The sequence below is a fragment of the Coenobita brevimanus genome, chromosome 106, assembly GCF_032717465.1.
Source record: "Coenobita brevimanus isolate Jiangsu-jjx chromosome 106, ASM3271746v2, whole genome shotgun sequence".
NCBI classification, from domain to species: domain Eukaryota; kingdom Metazoa; phylum Arthropoda; class Malacostraca; order Decapoda; family Coenobitidae; genus Coenobita; species Coenobita brevimanus.
In genome coordinates, this window is record NC_137059.1 from 6030568 (window position 1) to 6055294 (window position 24727).

At 41.9% G+C, this 24727-nt stretch overlaps 1 protein-coding gene across 1 annotated transcript in view; it reads left to right on the forward strand.

Moving 5' to 3' along the window:
• Nucleotides 1-24727, forward strand: part of LOC145416442 (F-BAR domain only protein 2) — a 264247-nt gene that overhangs the window by 164197 nt on the left and 75323 nt on the right. Inside the window, exon 13 of the mRNA XM_080285396.1 lies at nt 3487-3555. Within this exon, the coding sequence (XP_080141522.1) occupies nt 3487-3555 (69 nt within the window). The remainder of the gene's footprint in view (nt 1-3486; nt 3556-24727) is intronic.

The window sequence follows — 24727 nt, forward strand, 5'->3', positions numbered from 1 at the left end:
AGCAGCACCACGCGTGTGTTGTGAAGATCGGTGCGAACAGCTGATCTAACGTAACACTTGCCTCACACTCTCAGTTATTAGAACGTATGAATGACCACCACTGCTGCTGCTTTTTTTTTTTTTTTTTTTTTTTTTTTTTTTTTTTACACACTCGGTTATGTAAACGTATGGATGGCTACAACTGCTGGTTTCGCCTTTTATTTTTAGATGGAGTGAGGTGTAAATGGAGAGAGAAGTGATGATACAGCAGCCATTACAAGTTGAGGTCCAGTGTACGACCACTATGCATCAACATCAGATATTATGCTATTTTTTCCATAATTCTTTACTTAATATAAGTAGTTTTATTATGATATTCAGTTTTTCAATTGCCTAACTAATTTATTTCTAAGAAACACTAAAACTAAACTGCATATTACATACGAGTGATTGAAGGGATACTAAAATATATAAACAAAGGGTACCTGACCAGACGAAAATCAGCATCGACGGTTTTAGGCATCGACGGGTATCTTAGATACCTAACCCCCGTCGATAATGAGGGTGTACTGTACTAGTTATATGGAAAAAATGATATTTTAGAACACATTCTTGACTTGTAATGGATGTGGTCTGTAATTATGGTAGTCCATTTTCTATGTGTTCAGTTGAAAATTTCCCCCAATAAAAAAAAACTGTTTGATGCTAAGTACAGTATGGTATAAAAGAAGTTAAGGGAAATGTTGGCTTATCCCAGCCCCTGCAGGCTAGCTCCGAGAATGCGGTAATTTCATTCCTTAGGTATAATCAGCAGCCCACGCCTCAGTACACTGGGTGACAGATACATCCTTATGCCTCACTGTAGTTGATGATCCCAGCATTTGCTGTGAGGTACTTCCCAAGGATGCCTCCATCACTTCCATGTGTGGGAAAAAAATAAATGAATAAATAAATAAAAAAAAAGTCTATAACATGTGAAAAGTACAGGCAATTCATTTTTCTGACTATTTTCTAAAGACATGTGAGCATTTGTGACAGATTCTGTCAGCATATGAGTAACTTATTCATTACTGAAATAAGTCATAAGTAGCGTAATTCATTCATTCATCATCTAATCCCGTGTTGCCCCATGAGGAGTGTAGGAGTCCAGGGCTAGGCAAGTTGGTCCTGACATTTAAGATGTGAGTGACAAGCTTCACTCATCCCTGAGTAACATTGTGTGAGTAATAAACCCCAACCACCCCTTGGATATAAGCCCACACAGGCTCAGTCCAATTGGAGTGCCTTAATTACCCACTAAACCACCAAGCACCATAATCTGATAGTGTGGTTACCACCCAGCGCAGTAAATGGTTTCATAATCTGGTAGTAAAAGAAATCAGTAATGTCACCAAGGTATTCAGTACTGTACAGGCATACCCCAATATCCAGAGGTGATGAGTACCGGTGGGAGTATTCGGACAGCGAGTTGTTGGATATCAATGCAATTTTCCCCATAAGATACTGAAGAAAAGTCAGAAATGTGTTCCAGGCCCAAACCAAACTCCCAGCTACCTTGCTCAGTCATTAGAGACTAACACAAATGCACCATAGGTAATGTTAGTATCCTCTTAAACAATACTGTACTGTTATCAAATAAAGGGCATCAGACATCACATACAAACATGTTTTGGCAATTTTATTGTTGACAAAAGAAAATATTGAAGTCTTTGTAAACAAAGACACCATTTGCCTACTAGGCTGTTGTCTAGACAATTTAGAATGGCAGTGGTGGTGATGGTGGTGCAGTGGTGCAGCACGTGTTGACGCAGGAAGGTAACGTGGTGGGAGGTGTGGTGTTAAGATATGTTCAGGACAACAGACACAACGAGAGTGGATGAGCATGGGCCAGGCAGCATGCTAAGAAGGGGAGGGGGACAGGGAGGGAGACATGCCTGGCAGCACTGAGCGTGGTGGGGGATGGGGGGAGAAGCAAGGGGATGAAGGGAGGACAGAGAGAGCCGCGCACACCATCACACTCGTGTTCGGATGCGCGTATTTTATATCTAGGGGGAGGCAGTGTTCAGACTAGCAAATCAACAGTCGTTTGGAATATTTCCCAATTTGTTTGATGTAGCAAGTGTTGGGTTATTGGGTTTCCGGATATTGGGATATGCCTGTATCCATCAGTACACTGGTGCATTCTCCAGTAAACCTACATTCATGTAACCCATATACAGTATCAGAAATTGCTGAGATGATGGAAAACCTTCTCATCGAGTTGGTGAAGGTCAATGAAAGTAAAACTATTATTTTTGTCGTCATGTAGATGTAGATGACAAAGGAATCCATACAGGCTGATCCCAACTTAATTATGCACAAAAGAGGCACTTAGGATGAAACTTTCAAGTCCAGTTACTCCTTTTTCAAAGTCACCCTCAGCCTCTTACAGGTGGAAATTTTACATCTATGACTGTTGGATGACATTGCACAACCTCCTAATTGATTTTAATATAAAAAACTGTGCTGTTTAACCAGGGCATTCTTGTAATTGCTTTCTTTGTAGAAGTCTTTGATATTTTGTAGATATTTCAAGGCATTTCTCTAACTCCTTGAACATTTTTTTTTTTCCTACACCAAGAATTTTACTAAACTTTGAAAAAGTCTGTCATATTGAAGGGGTTGATGAAGGCTATATTATTTTCTCCAAGTTCGAAAGTCTCTCCTTAGCTCAATTAAAGCCAAGTTAGCAAGAATGAATAAAGAGCAACAGCATTGTCCTGAAGGGGTTAAGGAAAACACTTTAGAGACCACCTATACTTTCTTTCTCACTGGGAGAAGTGGTTTAGGGTATTTAGTATGTGCAGTCTACAATCAGACAATCTGTGTCATTTTGGTAGCTCTTAAATATCGTCATCAGCTACTTTCATCTGCCACCAGGGCCCCTTTTTGCACCAAGGCCTAAGAAACAATTTGTTCCAGACATAAAAGCAATAGTTCTTTACAGTAAAGCATTGTTGTTTGGGGGATGTTAGTTGCTCGTAATTATATACTTATAAAAGAGGTTCTGATGAGGGTCATACATGCGGTGTCACTGTTCACACTGGGTGAAGCTGAGCAGCTGTGGTACCCACCAGGAAGCCAAACCTCTTCATATTTCCTTACACCTTACCATGGGGAAAGATCCTGGTCCAACCCTGGTGAGGCTTTGTGTACTGCAAAGAGGAATCAGTTCCCAACATGTTGTATAGGTATACTGTACCTGTAGGAGGGATGAATAGAAGCAGTAGTTTACATGTGACTGACAGGTTTGCTCAGCCAGACAGGCCAGGGTTAAGCAGCAACAACTTAAAAAGGAGTATAACCCACAGTAGCATTGGTCAGAGTTAAGGTCACCTCTGTGCATGAAGAAGGGAGTTAGTTTTATCCCTAAGACAGTACTTGCTATAATATCAAGTTTTTTTTTTATTTGTTTGTTTTTTTCCCCAAATTTTGAGGTACATGTTTTAATAGCTAACTTCCGATTAGCCTCGTGTGCCTCAACGCCAGATAAGTTCGGAAGGAAAGATCAAGATCAGATACCTAACTTTACAGAAGGTAAAACAATTGTGCATGACTGCTCTGCCTGATATTTCTGCCTCATACAATGCTGCTATTTGTTCTAGCTCAGCTGTGCTCTTGCCTAAGCTCATATTGACTACTTTGATGCCTTCCAATATTTGTTATGTACTGGTATGTCCAGTTTTATTGTACTGTATATGTTTTCTCATACTCTTTATACAGTGTAACGTTTGTGAGTTATATGTTTTGTATTACTGTTTCACACAGGAAATTTGTGTACAGTAATTTCCTGGTTTACTGAGCTGTGTATGATGTGGTTGTTGTTAAGCAAGAATATACCATTAAATAAGTCTTGGTTCTCGTAAGAGGTTTAACCTTCAGTTGTTTAACGTGCACATAGGCATCCCACAGAGTCCTTAGTACTAGTGCTAGTGCATTACATGAAAATTTAAATTGCTGTTATTAAGTAAGGTGAATGTTAATCAAGTGTAAGTCAATAGCAGTGTTATCATCACTTAAGTACAGTATTTACAGAGCTTTGGCAGTAATATACGTTTTATATATATATATATATATATATATATATATATATATATATATATATATATATATACAATCAATCCTCGTAAATCGCGGCAATCTGGGACTGGACCACTGCCGTGATTTATGAATAATAACTTATGTGAAAAATTAATTTGGGTCTGGACTTTGGCCAACCCGCCCCCACAGCACCCTACCTACACCTATTTAGGCACCATCAAACACAAACATACAAATTTAGGAATATTCAGTGCATGTATTAAATAGAAATAAGCAATGTTAAGGGATCTCACCTTAATCCTATGATGAAATTGCTTGAGTGAATGGAGTGGGGTGGTGTTGGGAAGAACTCGTTCTTCCCGAATTCTTTCGCCAGCTTTGAAAACATCTCTCCCTTCTCGACACCACGAATGAACTCGAAATGTTGACTGTACGACAGTGGCGGCAGCTTCTTGACGCCACATTGCTTAGAACACTTCATCGGGGGGTCAGGAGGGGCCATGGCAGGTAGGAGGCGGAGGGAAGTTGCACAAAAAAGGCAGGTAGCTTTCGTGTTCCACGGCGACGGTCTGTAGTGTGCGGACTGGCAGGACAAGAACAACAACAACATGGCGGCACTAGTATACACACTTGTCACCAGGTACACGTGGTGATTGGTTATTGGGTCGTGATTTTCAGTTTCAATGCCGTTGTTTACGGTTCTCCTCGGAAAAGGCCCACTTCGTTGCCTAGGTCCACGATTTTTGTGACTTAACAGTGATTTAAGGTTGCCAGCAGTCTGACAACCACTTAGCCGTGATTTACAAATCCGTGCTTTATGAACACGCGATTTACGAGGATTGTCTGTATATATATATATATATATATATATATATATATATATATATATATATACATACAGTACCCTCACGTCCAAGACGGGTTTGTCCGCATCCAAGACGGAGACCATAAATGATAATCCAAAATATTGCTGTAATATGGTTGTGCATGTCCAGTATGGAACCAGCGGTTCATAACGGCCCAAATCCATGGAGAATGCAGCTATGACAGTCGCACCTGGTCCAACACGGTTCCTGCACGGGGGAGTGTGACGTGATTGAGATATTGTCCAATAAAATGTTGGCATCTGGTCACAGAAGCTGGGCTTGCTCGTCTCTCACCAGAGCATCGTGGACACACTTACTGCGTGTTGCACTCAGTGTTTGCTCCTGAGTTATTGCCTCTCCTTATGTAACCATACCTGAGAAACCGTCTGCTAACCCCGTGAAGCGCTGCCATCTATCTCAGGCTACTAAGCTGGAGATAAGCTCAGAAACACACACTTTCAAGGTAAGGAAATTTGTTCTGGTGCCAAATAGGTCTACGTTGATGTTTTTAGAGGCACTTTTTGAAGATCTGGTGACTATTAATTTTTTCCATATGGTCTTGTGTTGGTCCAGGACGTTTTTCATTCTAGACGGGACCCTCAGGCAACAATATTACTGTCTTGGACATAAGGGTACTATAATGTATATATATATATACAGTATATGTATATATATATATATATATATATATATATATATATACTGTATATATATATATATATATATATATATATATATATACAGTACCCTCGCGTCCAACACACGTTTGTCCAGCACGATTCGCGTCCAGCACGGAGAGCAAAAAATTAGTACGATTATTACAATTTAATTACTGTAACATGGGTACATTAGCATAACACACATGGAGCTCCGAGAAGTGGGCGAAATCCACAGAGTTCGCCTCTAGCACGATCACCCCCGGTCCAACACGGTCATACTGGACGTTCCTGTGCTGCTGACAGCCAATCAAAACTTCTGATCAAGTTGCCTCCCCCATCCGATATCGTGACGTGATCGTGATGTCGCCCAATCAAAAATGCTTCTGCTCTCACGTGATGTTTTGTTTAAATTTCTCCCGCCACAGTGCCACTCAGTCGCATAATTCGCATTGGAAGGTGCTTTTTTCTTGCTGCATTTTCTGCCATTGCAACTGCATTTTATCCTGCTCACGATTCCTAGGAAGCCTTCTGAGAACCCCAAGAAGTGGCGGCACCTCCCTCAGGCCACCAAGCTAGAAATCATCAAGAGGAAGAAGAAAAGAGAGAGGAAAGTTGACATTGCCAAGGCCTACGACGTGAATGAAGCCAGCGTGAGGACCATAATAAAAAACCAAGACAAGATCCTGGCAGCAGTGAAGGCTTACGGAGTGCTAGGACTGGCAGAAGCAGGACTTTCCATGGATGTGGATGAGGATAGTGATTCTAAGAGTGATTTCGCAGGATTTATGAGGGAGGTTGAGGAGGAGCATCAGCCATTACCCGCTAGTGATGCCAGCAGCCATCCTCTGGGGACCCAGTAGGACTACCTACAGCCTTGGATACCACCTTCCATTCCCATCAAGCCCACGAACACTATCCTAAAAGGTTAGTTATCATTCATAGTACAGCACCATTTATTATAATTACAGTAGTACCAATATATGTAAAGGTATATGGTAGGTATTTAGGGTGACTTTTCCTAGGGTTGCTGACATAATTCATTTTTCCTCATAAGCTCTGTTGTTTGTCCAACACGTTTTGGTCCAACACAGGACCTGTGCATGACAATGTTACCGTGTTGGATGCGAGGGTACTGTATGTATATATATATATATATATATACTGCATGTATATATATATATATATATATATATATATATATATATATATATATATATATACACAGCAAGCTCACCCCCAACGCGTGGGTTTCGTTCCTAACATGGCGCGTTCGGCGTGAAACCGCGTAAGTTTTAACTACTCCTTATTTTGCTCCCTAGATCTCCTAAACGTGGTCTTTTGCCGTTATCTTCCATTGGTAATCAATATGAAGCACTTTAAGTGGTTAGAAGGTTTATTTAATGTTATAACTTACAAATACAATACTGCACAGCAAAACTTCAACATAGAAATACCTAAACACAAGGCAACATTCCAATGCCGAAACCAGTCGGCGTCGGAATGTTGCCTTGTGTTTACGTATTTATATGTCGAAGTTTTGCTGTGCAGTACTGTATTTGTAAGTTATAACATTAAATAAACCGTCTAACCACTTAAAGTGCTTCATATTGATTACCAATGGCAGATAACAGCAAAATACCACGTTTAGGGAGTCTAGGGAGCAAAATGGTTTCTGGGCTATTCGCTGTCAAGCCAGTTTGTCGTCACAACAATAACAAGACAACATAGACATTGATGGATCCCCCTGAAATATAGTTATTAAAGTATTGATTAATTAATAATAAGTATATTTATAAAAATATTGATTAATTAATATATTTATAGAATGACGGGGAATCATACAGGGTGCGAATTGTCCTGATGGGGAATCGTTCATGTTTTGACGGGGTATTGACATGATGGCGAATTGTCTTGGAACCTACCGATCGTGTGTAATCTATAACTGGTTACAAGGCTTTATTTAATACTTTAACTTTCTTTAAGTGCTTTAACTTCCAAGTGCATACCAGAATAGTAAATATTTAACTTACAAATACAGTACTGTGGAAAAGTAGTACAGCAAATATTTAACAAACAAATAAAAAAGGTAATATTCTGATGCCTGTCAGAAAACTGGTTATAAGACTTTATTTCTTGCTTGAATGTTATTTAATAATACTTTAACCCGCCCCGTCCCGACCACTTTTTCACCACTGGTACCCCCCAATCCCTATCATTTTTGGACCCAAATTTTTTTTTGCTAAAACTTTCGCTTTTGGTCAGAAACAATGGTCAATCCCGAAGAAAATGTTCACCGGGGTCCATAAATGTCCTAAACAGGTATACCTTCATCACACCTGGTACCGTGTTCTCTGTAGGTGGTCTGAGGCTCTCACGTTTTCCATGGTATTATAAGTCTGGGAAACCAATGAAAGTAAGTAGATATATATTTATTACAAACATAAAAACATGTGATACAAGAGTAAATTGGATTTTATACAAAAATAGAGGTGAAATAAGCATTGTACCATCGTGCGAACCGAGTGAAATCGGCCAAACTGTTCACGATGAATCGCTAACATTGCTGAATCATGATACATATCATTTTTTCTACTTACATAATACATCTCCAATAACATTATACCATTTTACATTTTATTGAACTGTTTTTACGTATTCACAGGCCTTTCAATAACATTTAGCGTAATGTTAGCGCTTATTTACGTAGTGAGTGAACTCGCTGTGACTGTTGTTTCAACTCGTATTGTGTTTTTTCAACTTACATAATACTTTCCTAATAACATTATACACTTTTCCACTTTAGAGAACTGTTTTGAGATAGTTTCAGGCCTTATGTAAATATTTAGCGTAATAATAGCGCATAATAACACAGAGGGTGAAGTCGCTATGAGTATTATTTCAACTTACAACCAATTTTTGTATTTATATAATACTTCTCCACTAACATTACACATGTTTCCACTTGATATAATTGCTATCACATAATTGGAGACCTTACTATTCTACTGAGCGTCATATTATCGCATATTTACACAGTGAGTGTTATCGCGATATCATTTGTTTCATCTTACACTAGTATTCAACTTATAAATTGCTTTCCTACTAACATTACACCCTTTTCCACTTTATATCATTCCTGTCACATACTTACAGACCAGAATGTTCTACTGAGCGAAATATTTTCGCAGATTTACACAGTGGGTGTACTCGTGACATCAATTGTTACAACTTACACTATTTTTCAACTTATACGTTACTTTCCTGCTAATATTACACCCATTTCCACTTTATATTCTTGCTGTCACATATTTACTGACCAGAGTGTTACACTGAGCGTCATATTTTTGCAGATTTACACAGTGGGTGTAGTTTTGATATCACTTCTTTCAACTTACGCTATTTCTCAACTTATACATTACTTTCCTGCAAACATTACACCCGTTTCAACTTTATATAAGACTTAGAAAATACTGACTGGTCTTACCATTATACTGAGCGTCATATCGCCATCCCACACAGTTTCAGTAGTGTAGGAAGTTATGGTACTCTCTGAAACATGGCTGAAGGCACAACGCAACATTGGTGGTGGTGGGGGAGGTTGGGGAGGTGGAGAGCGGCGCTTTTCATCACTCGCACTTCTCTTCCCTCTCCCTTTTCCTTTACCCTTTCCCTTCCCTTTCCTTCCTTTCCCCACATCCTGGGGCTGTGGGGAGGAAGTCTGCGAATATTGTGTGGCGAAAGACGTGCTGGGGAGTGGCTCCACCTCCTCTCCCCTAGGCCTACGTGCACCACGTGCTCATGCTGCCTCCCTCACACCACTTTCCCTTTCACCCCGCACTCCCACCACACCACTTTCCCTTTCACCCCGCGCTCCCGCCACACCACTTTCCCTTTCACCCCGCACTCCCACCACACCACTTTCGCCTTCCCCAGACAAAACACTAGGACCATACCTCATTTGCCTTCTCGCCCCACCTTCTGATCCTCGGGGTGAGATTTTTTCCTTCCCCAACCACGAGGCAACATCATGTCCTAAGCCGCCGTCCTCGTCCTCGTCCTCGTCCTCATCAGAATCTCTCTCTAGGGGATGGAGAGAGGTCCGTGCAGGTGGTTTGGGTGCAGGCTGGCCTTCCCTTGCCTTACGATACGTGACATACCACTTTTTCCGGGGCGAAGGGACCTCCTCATCACTGCTTGTTATATCCTCCTCAGGCTGCACGTAATCTCGATCCACCACATCAGCATCAAGTGGAGAATCACTATCTCCAGTGAAGGCATCCAGGGTGGATTGTATTTCGTCGTCTGAGAGACCTTTACGTGCCATGTCTGACCTGGGTCACTGCTAACAGGTGAGTGACCGAGACAAGGGCGAGCGCAGGTCACGCGGGGTCTGGGATTCTGCCCGCCTGGCGGCAGGTAGGGGAGGCTTGGGTAGGTGGGCATATTGAAAATCTCGCGCGAATTTTGAAAATTGTGGAAATTATGAACCTTGCAATTAGGACGTTGAAGTACGTCAACGGGATTGGCAGTGACAAAACGTGAGGACGTGGAAGTACGTCAACGGGACGCCGCGGGTTAACTTGCACATAAACTTACCAGAACAGTACTGTAAATATTTAACTTACAAATACAGCACTGAGGAAAAGCAGTACAGGGAATCACATCATGCGATCAAAACAAACCGTGCGTGCTGAGCTGACGTTCGAGGATTTGGCCTATCAAAGGCCTCTCTTGCATAAATATATAGTTTTCGTAATGGTTCTTTAATCTTACGTTATCTTATACATATCCTAGCACTAACCGTGTATACTTGCGAGCACATTCGGTGAGAACGTGTTCCGGGCGAGTTTCCTGTATACATATATATACAGTAATCCCTCTAATATCCGAACGCCCAATATCCGAACATCCCCACTAACCGGACATAATCCTCCTGGGATCCAATATTCCCAAAATGGACCAAAAACCGCAAAAAATTCGAAAAAAATCTGACTTTTTTCCCTCCCATAATTTGAAATTCCCGCCTGGCGCCAAACAGCTGTTACACCATGGTCCCTTCACCCCTTCCTTCCTCCCCCTCCCCCCTCCCCTGTCAGGTTGCCATTTGGTATTTTTCATTACCAATTGTGGGCCAATTTGGTAATGAAAAATTCGTTTGGTAATGCATTAGAATAATGCATTACCAAATGGATTTTTCACATGTATGAGGATACACAGGATGGAGATGGTGGATTGTTTGCTCTCTCTGATTAATCTGCTACCCTACATAGTGTGAAAATAATCAACATGGTGTTAGTTATAAGGAGAGTGATTACATGTATTTCCACTTGTATATATAATTAGTGAAGAATATATGCTAGCTTTACGAATTTGGTAATGAAAAGTTATATTTGACAATGAAAGTTGAGGAGATTGGTAATGTGGCTGTTGCGATCTGGCAACTCTGTTGCCCCACCAACATCAACAGTCACAGCTTAACTCCGATGGAGAGCAGATACTCATAACAGTGCAAGCCACAGGTGCTTGTTTTTTGTGAATAAACAGTGAATAAACTGCAATACCTTGCCACTAGAACACACAGGAATTTACAGTGTTGTGCAGTGTTAAGAAATTAGAATTTAGAGTGCAGAGGATTAACTGTGGACTGCAAACTGGCGGTTCAAACCAGTCCAAGAGCAAGGGACTTGTAAGTACCCAGAATGTTTAATATTGTATAAACTCACCTCTAAAACCTCATTTTATGGTTCTTTTGCATTTATTTCAGTCTTTTATGTCCCTTATTGGTGTGATTTGGGTCTTAAATAGGTGCAATGCATGTCCAGAGGGAGTTGTATAGGTGTTTTTCAGAGTTAGGGTCCATAAGTACAAGTCCATAAGCTGGGGCCCAATATCCGGACAGGACCACTATCCGGACCTGCCTATGGCTCTATTGATCCGGATATTGGAGGGGTTACTGTATATATATATATATATATATATATATTTCTATTCTATTTTATTCTATAGCCCGACGCCCTAATCCCGCAAAGGGTGGCCGCAGACAAAACACCTCCAAGTCGCTCTGTCACCCACCATTTGACTACCCTCCCCCCAACTCACCCCCCCTCCCTTATATACCTCTCAACTCCATCCCTCCACCTCATCCTCGGTCTCCCTCTCCCTCCCTCCACCTCACCTACATACACCCTCTTAGTCAGTCTCTCATTCTCCATTCTCTTCACATGTCCAAACCACTTCAGTGTATTTCTCCTAATCTTCTCAACCACATCCACATCCACCCCACATCGTTCCTTCACTTCTTCATTCGTCAACCTGTCCCTCCACGTCACTCCACATGCTCCTCTCAAGTAACTCATTTCCATTGCTCTCACTCTTGACTTGTTCCCCTCTTGCAAGGTCCATGCCTCGCTTCCATACGTCAGGGTAGGGATCACAGTACTATCATGCAATGACTTCTTAACTTCCATACTCACCTCCCTATTTCTCATCACTGCTTTCAGTGTACCAACGACCTTCCTTCCCTGCTGTACCCTTTCACGCACTTCATCCCCCAAAGTTCCGTCCTTACTCATCACACTACCCAAGTACTTGAGTGCACTCACATTCTCCATATCCTCACCATCCAACCTCACTGCACACTCTGTGACTTCATTCCTCTCAAACACCATAACTTTACTTTTGTTTACATTAACTTTCAGATTCCTCCTCCTACACACTGCCCCAAATTCATTCACCAAACCTTGCAACTCCCATTCATCTTCACTCAAAAGTACTGTATCATCAGTAAACAGCAACACTGGAAGCTTCCAAATCTCACCCTCATTCATTAGAGCCACCCCCACATCCACTGCCCTACCCTTCACCTCCTTTACAACCCCATCCATGTATATATTAAACAGCCATGGAGACATCATACAACCCTGTTTCAGTCCCACATTGAGATCAAAGAACTCACTCAGCTCACCATCCACTTGCACCGTAACCCTAGCTCCATCGTACATACTCTTCACAGCACTCAATAATTTCCCCTCCACTCCATGTATTCTTAATACCTTCCACATACCATGCCTATCTATTCTGTCATAAGCTTTCTCTAAGTCCATGAAGGCAGCATACACTATCCTTCCCTTCTCTAGATACTTCTCCACTAAACATCTTAGAACAAATATCTGATCTACACACCCTTTTCCCTTCCTAAATCCCCCTTGTTCTTCTCCAACTAGCTCCTCTGTCTTATGCCTAACTCTATGAATGAGTATTCTACCATATATTTTACCAGTCACACTAAGTAGGCAAATACCCCTATGGTTACCACATACTTCTCTCTCTCCTTTTCCTTTGTATAAAGGAACAGTTATACCTGATTTCCAGTCCTCTGGAACCCTTCCCTCTTCCCAAGCCAATCTACACAACTTCCATATCCATTCCACAACAATCTCACCCCCATACCTAAGCATTTCACCACACACTCCATCAATTCCTGGGGCCTTTCCCAACTTAATATTCTTCATCGCTTCCACTACTGCCCACTGATCTCTTCCTCCCTCCTCTCATCTCTTCTTCTCCCAGCCATTCCCCAACCACTTATACTCGCACTGCTCTCACTCTCCACATTCAACAAATCCTCAAAGTGCTCCTTCCATCTCCTCAGTTTCTCTCTCTTCTCCACCAACAATCTATTATTCCTATCTTTCACTATCCTACTATTTCCCCTTTCACACTGCCTTACTTTCTTTACCTCCTTCCAAAACAATTTCTTACTCTCCCTCCATTTCACACTCAGATTCCTCCCAAACTCCTCATCCACTTTCTTTTTACTCTCCCTCACCAGTCTCTTAACCTCCCTTCTCCTGCTCACATATACCTCTCTCTTCTCTCTCTCATCTTCTCCCCTACCTTTACTCGCTAACCATTCACTATATGCCTTGTTCTTTTGTTCCACAGTATATATATATATATATATATATATATACATACATGCTAAGGGGTCTTTGTATGCAGCATGTGTTAGGAGTGTAATTCTGTATGGTAGTGAGACCTGGGCAGTGAAGGAGGAGGACATTCGCCAGGTCATATGTACAGAAATGACAATGATTAGGTGGATGTGCATTGCGTCCCTGCGTCCAAGGCCTGGAGGGGCTGGGTTTACGATGAAAGAGTTGAGAAGTAGGATGGGACTGGAGTGTATTGGTGTTGTGATGAGGAGAGGTAGATTGAGATGGTTTGGACATGTGGAGAGGATGGGGGATGATAATTGGGTGAGAAAGGTGAGAAGTGTTAATACTGGGGATGGGGTTGTGAGGGATAGACCGAGAAAGACATGGGACGAGGTCATTAAGTGTGACCTCAGAGTTAAGGGACTGAACAGGGAGGCTGCAATGGATTGTGCAGCGTGAAGAGCCGCCATTAGGTGACCAAGGCCGACACATGCAAGCATGTTGGAGCCTTTAAAAACAAAAGAAAACGATATATATATATATATATATTTATTTATATATTTATATTTATATATATTTATGTATATATACATATAGTATATACAGTATATACATTTATGTATATATACATATAGTATATACAGTATATACATTTATGTATATATACATATAGTATATATATATATATATATATATATATATATATATATATATATATCTATATATATATATATATATATATATATATATATATCTATATCTATATCTATATCTATATCTATATCTATATCTATCTATTGCCAGACGCCTCAGTCCCGTTCGGGGTGGCCAGAAAAATTGCCTCCACGTCACCCTGTTCCCCGCCATTTCACTGCCTCGCTCCCAACTCACACCCCCCTCTCTCATATACCTCTCCACCCCATCCCTCCATCTCATCCTCGGCCTCCCCCTCCCTCTTCCCCCCTCCACCTTACTCATATACACTCTCTTAGTCAGTCTTTCACCCTCTGTCCTCTCCACATGGCCAAACCACATCAGTGTATTCCTCCTAACGCTTCCTATCACATCCGCATCCACACCACAATGCTCCTTTATATCCTAATTTGTCGGCATGTCTCACCATGTGACTCCAGAGGCTCCTCTTAAATAGCTCATTTCCACTGCTCTCACTGTTGACTTGTGTCCTTCCAGCAACGTCCAAGCTTCACTTCCGTACATTAGAGTTGGTATCACAATACTGTCATGTAGTAACTTTTTCACTTCCATGCTCACTTCCTTGCTTCTTATCATTGCATTCAAGGAACCAGCAACCTTTCTTCCCTGCTGTACCCTTTCAAGCACTTCACCCTCCAAACCTCCATCCTTACTCATCACACTACCCAAGTACTTAAACGCACTCACATTTTCCATTTCTTCACCATCCAGCCTCACTGTACATTCATTGACTTCACCTCTCAGAAAGACCATGACTTTACTCTTCCCTATATTCACCTTTAGATTCCGTTTCTTACACACTCTCCCAAACTCATCCACCAAGCCTTGCAGCTCTCCTTCGTCTTCACTCAACAACACAGTATCATCTGCAAACAACAGTGCAGGGAGTTTCCAAACACTACCCTCTCTCACCAGGGTCACTCCAACATCCACTACCCTACCTTGTACCTCTTTTATTACCCCATCCATGTACAGATTGAACAGCCATGGAGACATGACACATCCCTGTTTCAACCCAACCTTCAAAGAGAAAAATCCACTCAGTTCACCATCCACATGCACTGCCGCCTTAGCACCATCATACATACTCTTCACAGCATTCAGCAACTTCCCATCTTCTCCATATATTCTTAATACTTTCCACAATCCTTGTCTATCCACCCTGTCATATGCTTTCTCCAAATCCATGAAAGCCGCATACAACTTCTTTCCCTTCTTTAGAAACTTTTCCACTAAAGATCTGAGAATGAATATCTGATCTACACAACCTTTTCCCTTCCCAAAGCCTCTGTGTTCTTCTCCAACTAATTCCTCTGTTCTTTCTCTAACTCTGTCAATAAGTATCCTACCATACACTTTTCCTATTATACTAAGAAGACAAATGCCCCTATGATTACCACACACTTCTTTTTCCCCTTACTTTGTACAAGGGAATAGTTATAGTTATAATTATATAATTATAATATAATTAATCCTCTGGGACTCTACCTTCCTCCAAGGCTAATCTGCACATCTTCCACATCCATTCTACTACTATCTCTCCCCCATGCTTCATAATTTCACCACACACTGCATCAATTCCTGGGGCTTTCCTGAATTTAACTTTCTTCATGCTTCCACAACTTCTATCCTACTGATTTCTTCCTGTCTTCTCATCTCCCTCCTTCTCCCAGCCATTCCTCAGCCACTTATACTTACATTACTTCCATCCTCTATTTTCAGCAATTCCTTAACCCCTTAACTGCGGGGTGTCACTTTCATGACATTTGGGAGCAAGGGATCATACCGTGGGGCGTCACTTTTGTGATTCTGTGTTATTTTGAATTCGCCTGGGCTTTCAAGTGGTGGCTTGTATCATCTACCAGTACTGCCAATGTCCAACACTAGTCAGCACTCCTAATCTCATCTGTACTCCCATCCATTGTTGACAATTTAGCCATTTCTCCCCGTTCTTGACTCCCCTCCCTACCTCCCCTCCATTACCCTCTCCTCTCGCCTGCCCGGCCGTGCTATGCTAAGTAAATCTTACCTGGAATTTTCCACTGATATCATCCATTGAAATAAGCCCTATGCCCTATTCTTATACCAAATTATATATACAAAAAAGAAATAAGGTAAGTGATAGTGCCATACACCTGGAATTGGCTAATTATCACCTGACAACACCTCACGTGCACTCGTTCGCTAATTTTCGCTGTTTATTTCCCCTTGAAATATGCCATATAATCTATTCTCGTAATAAAAATATATATATGAAAGGAAGGGAGAAGCCTAAGTGATATTTACATTCACCTGGAACTACCTAATTCATTATGTATTGTCTAGATTTCCTGCCAATCATTTCATAACGTATATATTAGCAGCTGTCACCAAGCTGACATTTGCAGCATTGCACTCCCCCTAGGCGGCTAGGCCACCACACTTTATTCAGTTTACTGTCATCTTTCAAGGTGAAACCACGTTGGATTCGCGCCTGTCCAATTCCGCCGCTTTTTAGCCCCATGCAAAGGGCCCTGTGACCTCTACCCCCTACTAAACCTCGTGTAGAAAGAGGTAATGGGCTAAATGACTGCTGTGGAACGTCAACTGGCTAATTTGTCAATGAAAATGATAGACAGTGACTACGATCTTTCTGGTGAGTAAAACAGTGCAAGTGGAAATGTAAATAATGTGTTAATAATGTGTAAACAGCAAGTGAAAGCAATGAATGTAAATATAAGTGAACAGTGGAAAATAGTTTTATAAGTTACTGCAAGTGACAGTGCATAACACAGTGTAAATAAAATAGAAATGTAAATAATGTAAATAAAATAGAGAATGTAAATAGAAATGTAAATGAGTAGTAATATATGAATACGAGTATATATACTAGGAGTAATGAAAGTGAAAGTTTCACTCTAGCATGTATGATTACTATGAGTTATGAAAGTGAAAATGAAAGTGACAGATTCACTCTCAACGCTAGTATACAGGACGAGAAAGTGAATGCTACATATTTTACTGAAAGAGAAATTGAATGCCTACAGTGACAATAAACTACTATTACTGAAGGAAACTTATGGATAAAGAGTGTAGATATATATAAGTGTTATATAGTAATAGAAATATAAAGTGTGAGTGTTTTTATGAATAATAAATGACAGAACACCAGCGGCGGCTGAGTGCAAGTGGGACGGTCATACGCGCTCGTAATTTTCATTGCTTTCACAGTTTTTTTTTTTTTTTTTTTTTTTTTTTTTTGGAGTATGGATTCCAAACTACTGTATCTGAGAATCATAGAATAGTGTTTCTAGTGATAATATCAGGCTGTGGTAATCATATTACGGGTTGTTGGGAAGTGTAAAGTGGAGACTTCTTTACCCAACTTCAGAGGTCTCCACAAGTCCTACGGTACTCGACGAAGGCTTAACAAACATCCCAGGAGAAAGCTGAAGGTATGTGCCTTATGCATATTTAGTTTTAATATTCTAGGACTAATAACTGATTTTTGGCAAATATTTTTAGAGAGTCTGTCGGAGCGCGAATATGCCCACGAGACACGCAAGTCAAGCAAAAACAACAACACGGTTTAAGGGTTAAAGTGTTCTCTCCATCTGCTCACTTTTTCTCCCTTCTCCACTAGTAATCTACCATTTTTATCTTTCACTCCTCTGCTAACTTCACTTCCACCCTGTCTTACTCTTTTCACCTCTTTCCAGGACATTTTTTTACAGTCCAAATAATGAGTTTGAAGTGCCAGAGTGCCAGTAGGCTTGCACAGTGTGCGTCATCACAGTGCGCAATTCGTATTGTGCGCGAGTGACCAAAAATCATAACCAGAAACCTTGAATGCATGAGTTTACCTCACAGAATGTGAGGTTGAGGCAAGGAGTGGCTCAAAAATGCCATTTTCTATTAGTGTGCGACCCCCCCCCCCCCACACACACACACAACGCGTCACATGTCGTCATGTTGATGCGCAGAAATTCCCGGGCATTCTACTGTGCAGCTTGGAGTACAAGGCAGCGGCGCGCCATAACAGTCCTTGCTCGTGCGCAGTGCGGATCCGTTCTCTACAGCTAACCTGCCATGTACAATGTGTGGCATTTTTTTTGCTGCTCCATCCTGGCCTGTACTTCGCCGCACCATGGCTCCAGCCCCAAGAGTTAAGAAACTTCTGATGCATGCCACCAAGTTAGAGATTATCAAGATGAAGGAGGAGGAACAAGGAAACACCGCCATCGGGAAAGCCCTGGGACTGGCTGAATCGACAGTGTGGAAGAACCGTGATGCCATAAGGGTTGTAGTGACGACGTATGGTGCCTTTGACCTAGATGGCCGTTCACGGATGGGAAATCGTGCGATGATACTAATGGAATGGTATCTTGCCACCTTCATAATGAGGAAGGAGAAGGAAGGTGTACCACTGAATGGCAGATTTATTCAGAACCAAGCCCAGCTCTTTTTCAAGGCAGCATCTCGCAAGTTAAATGTGGACAAACCTTTCAAGGCATCGGTTTAATGGCTGAACCGTTTTCTGAAGCGCAAGGAACTCAGTCATGTCAAAGTGTCTGGTGCACGTGCCTCTGCCAATGAGCTGACCACGAGAGACTATCCTGCAATATTTAGGGCACTTCTTGAAGAGGGACAGTACACCAAGGACCAGATCTACAACGTCGATGAAACGTCGTTATACTACAAGGCCATGCCTAAATCAACTAACATTGCTAAAAGACAGAAACAAGCCCCTGGTTGCAAGCTCGTGAAGTGTAAGATGATGGTAATGTTCGTTGTAAACCTGTCAGGGAGCCACAAGATAAGGCCAGTTGTTGTACACACAGCTTCACACCTAAGGTGCTACAAAAACCTCATGAACATGGACGCAAGTGGCATGTACTGGTACAAGTCTGCAAATGGATGGATGATCTGGAACATTATGGGAGACTGGTTAACGAGGCGCTGCGTCCCCGATGCCGGGGCCAAGTGTCTGGAAGTGGGCATTCCATTTAAGATGCTCCTTGTGCTGGACAGTGCACCAAGTCACCCTCCATATCTAGAAGATCTGCACAAGGATTGTCGTGTTGTGTTTCTGCTGCCCTGGACAACGTCACTAGTGCAGCCACTGGATCAAGAACTGATCGCCACTATGAAGCACTTCTACCATAAGCAAGTGTACGACTACCTACGCAGGAAGACCAACATACAAGAGGAGCTTCATGCCCTACAAGATCACGACAAAGACCTCGATGAGGCACCTGCTCCCTTTCCATCTCTGCCAGCAGCTGAATCCTGGCCCCGCCACAGGTGCCATGACTGTTGAGGCATTTTGGCGTCATTTTACAGTGAAGGATGCAGTTGACTTTCTCCTACAAGCATGGCACCAGATTACACCTGCGATGGTGAACTATGCATGGCGAATGCTCGTACCTCACCTATTCATGACCCAGGAGACGCCCATTCAACCACTGGCCGAGGCTGAGGCAGCAACACTGACAGCAGCACAAGCTGTACCAGGTTTCGAGGACGTTACATTGGCGGACATACGAGAAGTACACGCTGCTGATGAGGAACAGCCTCCCGAGGAAGTGTTGCAACGGATTTACGAGGCTGATGCAGAGCCCAACGCCAGGCAGAGTCGAGTTGAGCAGCCTAGTGTCATGGAGGGGAATACAGAGCTGAGCTGTGTATGTCAAGAATAAGCAAGATCCTTGCTGCCATGAATAAGCTCAAGGAAAAGGTGAAGGAACAAGAAGTGAGCAGCCTAAGAACGGAGGAAGTTCTGGTTGGCATCGACAAACTATTCCGTTTCTACACAGACAGGCACAGGCAAGAAATAAACAGAAGAAGACACGCTCATAACAAGTTACACACAGCAGGCTCAAGTTAGTGAAATTGAGGAACCAGCTATATCATCTCCTGTTCCTGTTGCAGATGAAGAGAATGCAATGTCAGAAGTGTCAGCATTGGACTTCGAGGGGTTTATAGCCAAAGTGAGTGACTTTGAGGCTCATGGGGAAGGTGCTCAAGAGGAGTCTGTGGAGGGAAATGTTGGTGCGGTGGGGGGTGCGGTGCTGTAAGTGTTGCCACGCCTTGGAACCCCTGTTATTTAAGTCCATCAGGCCTGTTGTCTACTGTTTTTAAGGTAACTACCCATATTTTTGTTATGTTAGCTATATCTGTAGTACAGTGTCTGAAAAATTTGACCTTTATTATGTCTCTAAGGGCCAAAAAAAGGTCCAGGTATGAGGGGGTACCACCCATATGTAATTTTTCCCATAAGATTATGTATTCACAGTGCGTGAGGTCGAGGACCGCCCAATTCTCCTGCACTGTGCGAGCCTACTGTATATATACACACACACACACACACACACACACACACACACACACACACACACACACACACACACACACACACACACACACACACACACACCGCAAATTGACTTAGGACCTACACACAGAAATGCTCTGGGAGAGTTAACTGTCTTTGCTTTGTGTTTCCACCTGTACCAAGTGAATTTTTTGGGCAAGAAGTGACTGGTAACTCCTCTGGTGTTGGCAGGAAATGGTGAAACAGCACGTCAGTGCTTGCCCAGAAGCGAGAGTGGGAGTATATGTTCCCGTCGCTTCGAGCTTGCACCTCTCTCTTTTTTCGTATGCATTACCGTCTGCCCTGTTATTTTCCTAGAGTCGAGTTGTCATGCCTGGAAATTACTGCTCAAGGGATGAGAGGGTCCGTATCATTGCGTGGAGGCAGGATAATATCCCCATTAACACGATTTGTGAACGTACTGGACGTGCAAATTCGACCGTCATGAAGATTCTTGCTGCAGCGTGGGGCCTGCCACCCGATGTCATACCAGAGCACAAGCATGGCAATGGAAAGAAGAGGACGACTTCCAGAGGTACAGATACGCTTCTGAAGAGGGAAGTAATCAAGAATCATCAACTGACAGCAGCAGAATTGAAGTGAATGCATTCCCAGCTGTTACAAGATGTCTCAGTTTGAACTATCCAACACCACTTGCGGAAGGAGCTGGGTTTGCCAAGTCGCACTGCAGCCAAGAAACAGCTTCTCACTGACCTCATGAAGAAGCAGTGCATTCAGTTTGCCAAGCAGTATGCACACTGGATATCAGATGAGTGGAGAGAAGTTACCGTATGTTTTCCGATGAAAGCACATTTTAAGTGTTTCAGGTGCGTTCTGCCAAGGTTCGTCGCCCTGCCTCCTGTAGTTGATATGACCCTGCTTGCACGGTGCTGACTGTTAAGCACCCACAATCAGTAATGGTATGGGGGTGTTTCTCAGGTGAAATGGGAAGGGGAGCTCTCTGTTTTCTTCCCAAGAACTTGATGATTAATGGTGGCTGGTACATTCAAGTTCTGAAAGATCATTTGTTAAACTTTTTTGCTATTCATGGGTGCGCTTTTTTTCATGCAGGATTCAGCTCCATGTCCCAAGTCAAGAAAGGTGACAAAATGGCTTCAGGATAATCGGATTGAGGTCCTCGACTGGCCTGGCAACAGTCCGGATCTAAATCCGATAGAAAACTGCTGGGCAAAGATGAAGAATATCATGGCAGAGAAGAAGACACCCAATCTGAACAACCTCAGGACTGAACTGACAAATGTTTGGTGCAAAGAAATGTCCTTAGATTACTTTAAAGATCTAAGTGATTCGATGTCAAAACACATCCAACTGGTCCTAAAAAACAAGGGAAACGTGATTTCATATTGATGAATGGCATTTCATGAACAGACATTGTGATATACTATGATTTCTGTGTTTTTTAACACCTTGTGGGGGGAGGTCCTAAGTCAGTTTGCGGTAGCTGTGTATATACCCGGTATATACAGTAAAACCCCGATATAACGGACTTCAATAGACCAGAATTCGCTTTTATCGGACTCGAGGAGCTACCGGACTAAATTCCTATAAATCGGAAAGAGTCCGATGAAGCCAGAAGCAGTCCAGACTGCCTGGCTACTTCAGTTATGTTCACCACAATAATGTAAATAAAACATGTCTGTATCAGTGTACAGTACTGTATTATAATATATAATATACCATTTGATTAATGTAGTGAAGTTATAACACAGTAAAGTACTGCAGTAGTAGTCAAAATAGTTTAAAAACCGTTCATGCGATCTGGACTAATGTCTGATATATTGGAAAAAGTCCAGATTAGCAGGGGGAAGTCCGGATGTCGCTTTTATCAGAATTTCGCATTTTTTGGAATGGTTTGGGCCCCAATTAGTCCGTTATAGTGAGGTCTTACTGTGTATATATATATATATATATTGCCAGACGCCATAATCTCGTAAGGGGTGGCCATTTGACTTCGAGTTATTTGTTTTACGGGGAGGGGCACTAACCCTTCACCAACCCACTTGTTGACATGTAGGGAGCACGTATGATTTGGTTATATGGTTACCACCCAGCATTGTAAATAGTTTCTTGGCTTACAGGAAACCATTTGGCTTGTCACTAGTAAAAGAATGATAAAGGCTATGGAAGAAGTAGGCAGCACTACATGAAGTGAGTGGATGATGGTTGCCACCACTTACCACTGTATACCTGTACACACACACACACACACACACACATATATATATATATATATATATATATATATATATGTGAGTTGGGAGCAGGGCAGTGAAATGGCGGGGGACAGGACGACATGGAGGCGATTTGTTTGTCGCCACCCGAAACGGGATTGAGGCGTCTGGCAATAGATAGATAGATAGGTATTATATATATATATATATATATATATATATATATATATATATATGTATACATATATGTACTGTATACATATACATATTATATATATATATATATATATATATATATATATATATACAGTATATATATATATACACATATACACAGTACACCCTCATTATCGACGTTTTTTTAATTGACGGATTTGATTATCGATGTTTTTTTTTTCTGCTGCGAGTTAAATTATTATTATTTAAAAAAATAAAAAAATAAAGAATTGTATTGGCACCTCCTAGCAAGTTTGCGCGCCATCCCACCAGGTGTCTCTGGCTGCTTGCGGCATGTTCCCGCCGACCCAACAAACAACAGCATCAGTACACGTTTGTCTGTTGTTCTCATATCGTGTTCGGCCACATCTATCGTGCTTTCGCGATCATCATGGCTCCGAAGCGCCGTTGTAACACTCCAACTGGAAATAAGGCAGCTAAGAGAGCAAGGGAAGTACTTACCTTGGAAGTAAAAAACGAAATATTGCAAAAACTTAGAAGTGGAATGAGCTATGCAGCAGTTGGTCGCGAGTATGGCATGAATGAGTCCAGTGTTCGTGGCATAAAACGGAGAGAAAAAGACATTAAAGATGCTCTGGCTTCGTGCACACCAGGATCGGCTAAAGTAACGATGCATGTGAGAGATGATGCCTTGGTGAAAATGGAAAAGGCACTGAATATTTGGATTGAGGACTTAAACCGTCGACACATGCCGCTAGACTCCCAGTTCATCAGAAACAAAGCAAAACAACTCTATGCTCGGTTTGCTGGTGAAAGCAGTGGTGTTGGTTAAGATAATGGTGATGAAAGTGAGGCAGGTGAAAATAGTGATGATGGTGATGAAAGTAATGACGATGGTGATAGGCCTAGTAATGTTGGTGCTTCTAGGCAAAAGAAATTTGCAGCCAGCAAGGGCTGGTTCGAGAATTTTAAGAAAAGGTATGGCCTACATAACATTAGGATGACTGGTGAAGCAGCTTCAGCAGATCAGATAGCAGGAGAATCGTACCCACGTGACTTTGCTGAACTTATAAGGGAGAAAGGGTACAGGCCTGAACAAGTGTTTAATGCAGACGAAACAGGCCTGTGGTGGAAGAAAATGCCTAAAAGAACGTGCATTTCGAAGGAGGAGAAAAGTGCGCCAGGCTTTAAAGCAGCAAAAGATCATGTGTCTGTGCTGTTGTGTGGTAATGCAGCAGGACATATGATAAAACCCATGCTCCTGTATCATTTGTTATAATGTTAAAGACGAGTTGGATTTTTTGTCAATAAAGGATATTTCTTGCAAAAGTTAAGCAGAGATTAAATATGAAATATACGAGCATAAGGAGAGTTGAATTTTCCTAAAAGAAGATCCTAGCGAAAGCTAGGCTAAGATTCATCTTTGATAGCATAAACTGCCATACAGTCGTGAAAATTTAGGTCTGGGAGAAATGGAATATCAAGAATGAAAGGAAGCTCTTGAGAATGAAAGTAAATAGGAGAGCGTGGTCTCTCTGGTATGAGCTAGCAGCACCACGCGTGTGTTGTGAAGATCGGTGCGAACAGCTGATCTAACGTAACACTTGCCTCACACTCTCAGTTATTAGAACGTATGAATGACCACCACTGCTGCTTTCGTTTGTTGTTGTTGTTGTTGTTGTTGTTGTTTTTTTTACACACTCGGTTATGTAAACGTATGGATGGCTACAACTGCTGGTTTCGCCTTTTATTTTTAGATGGAGTGAGGTGT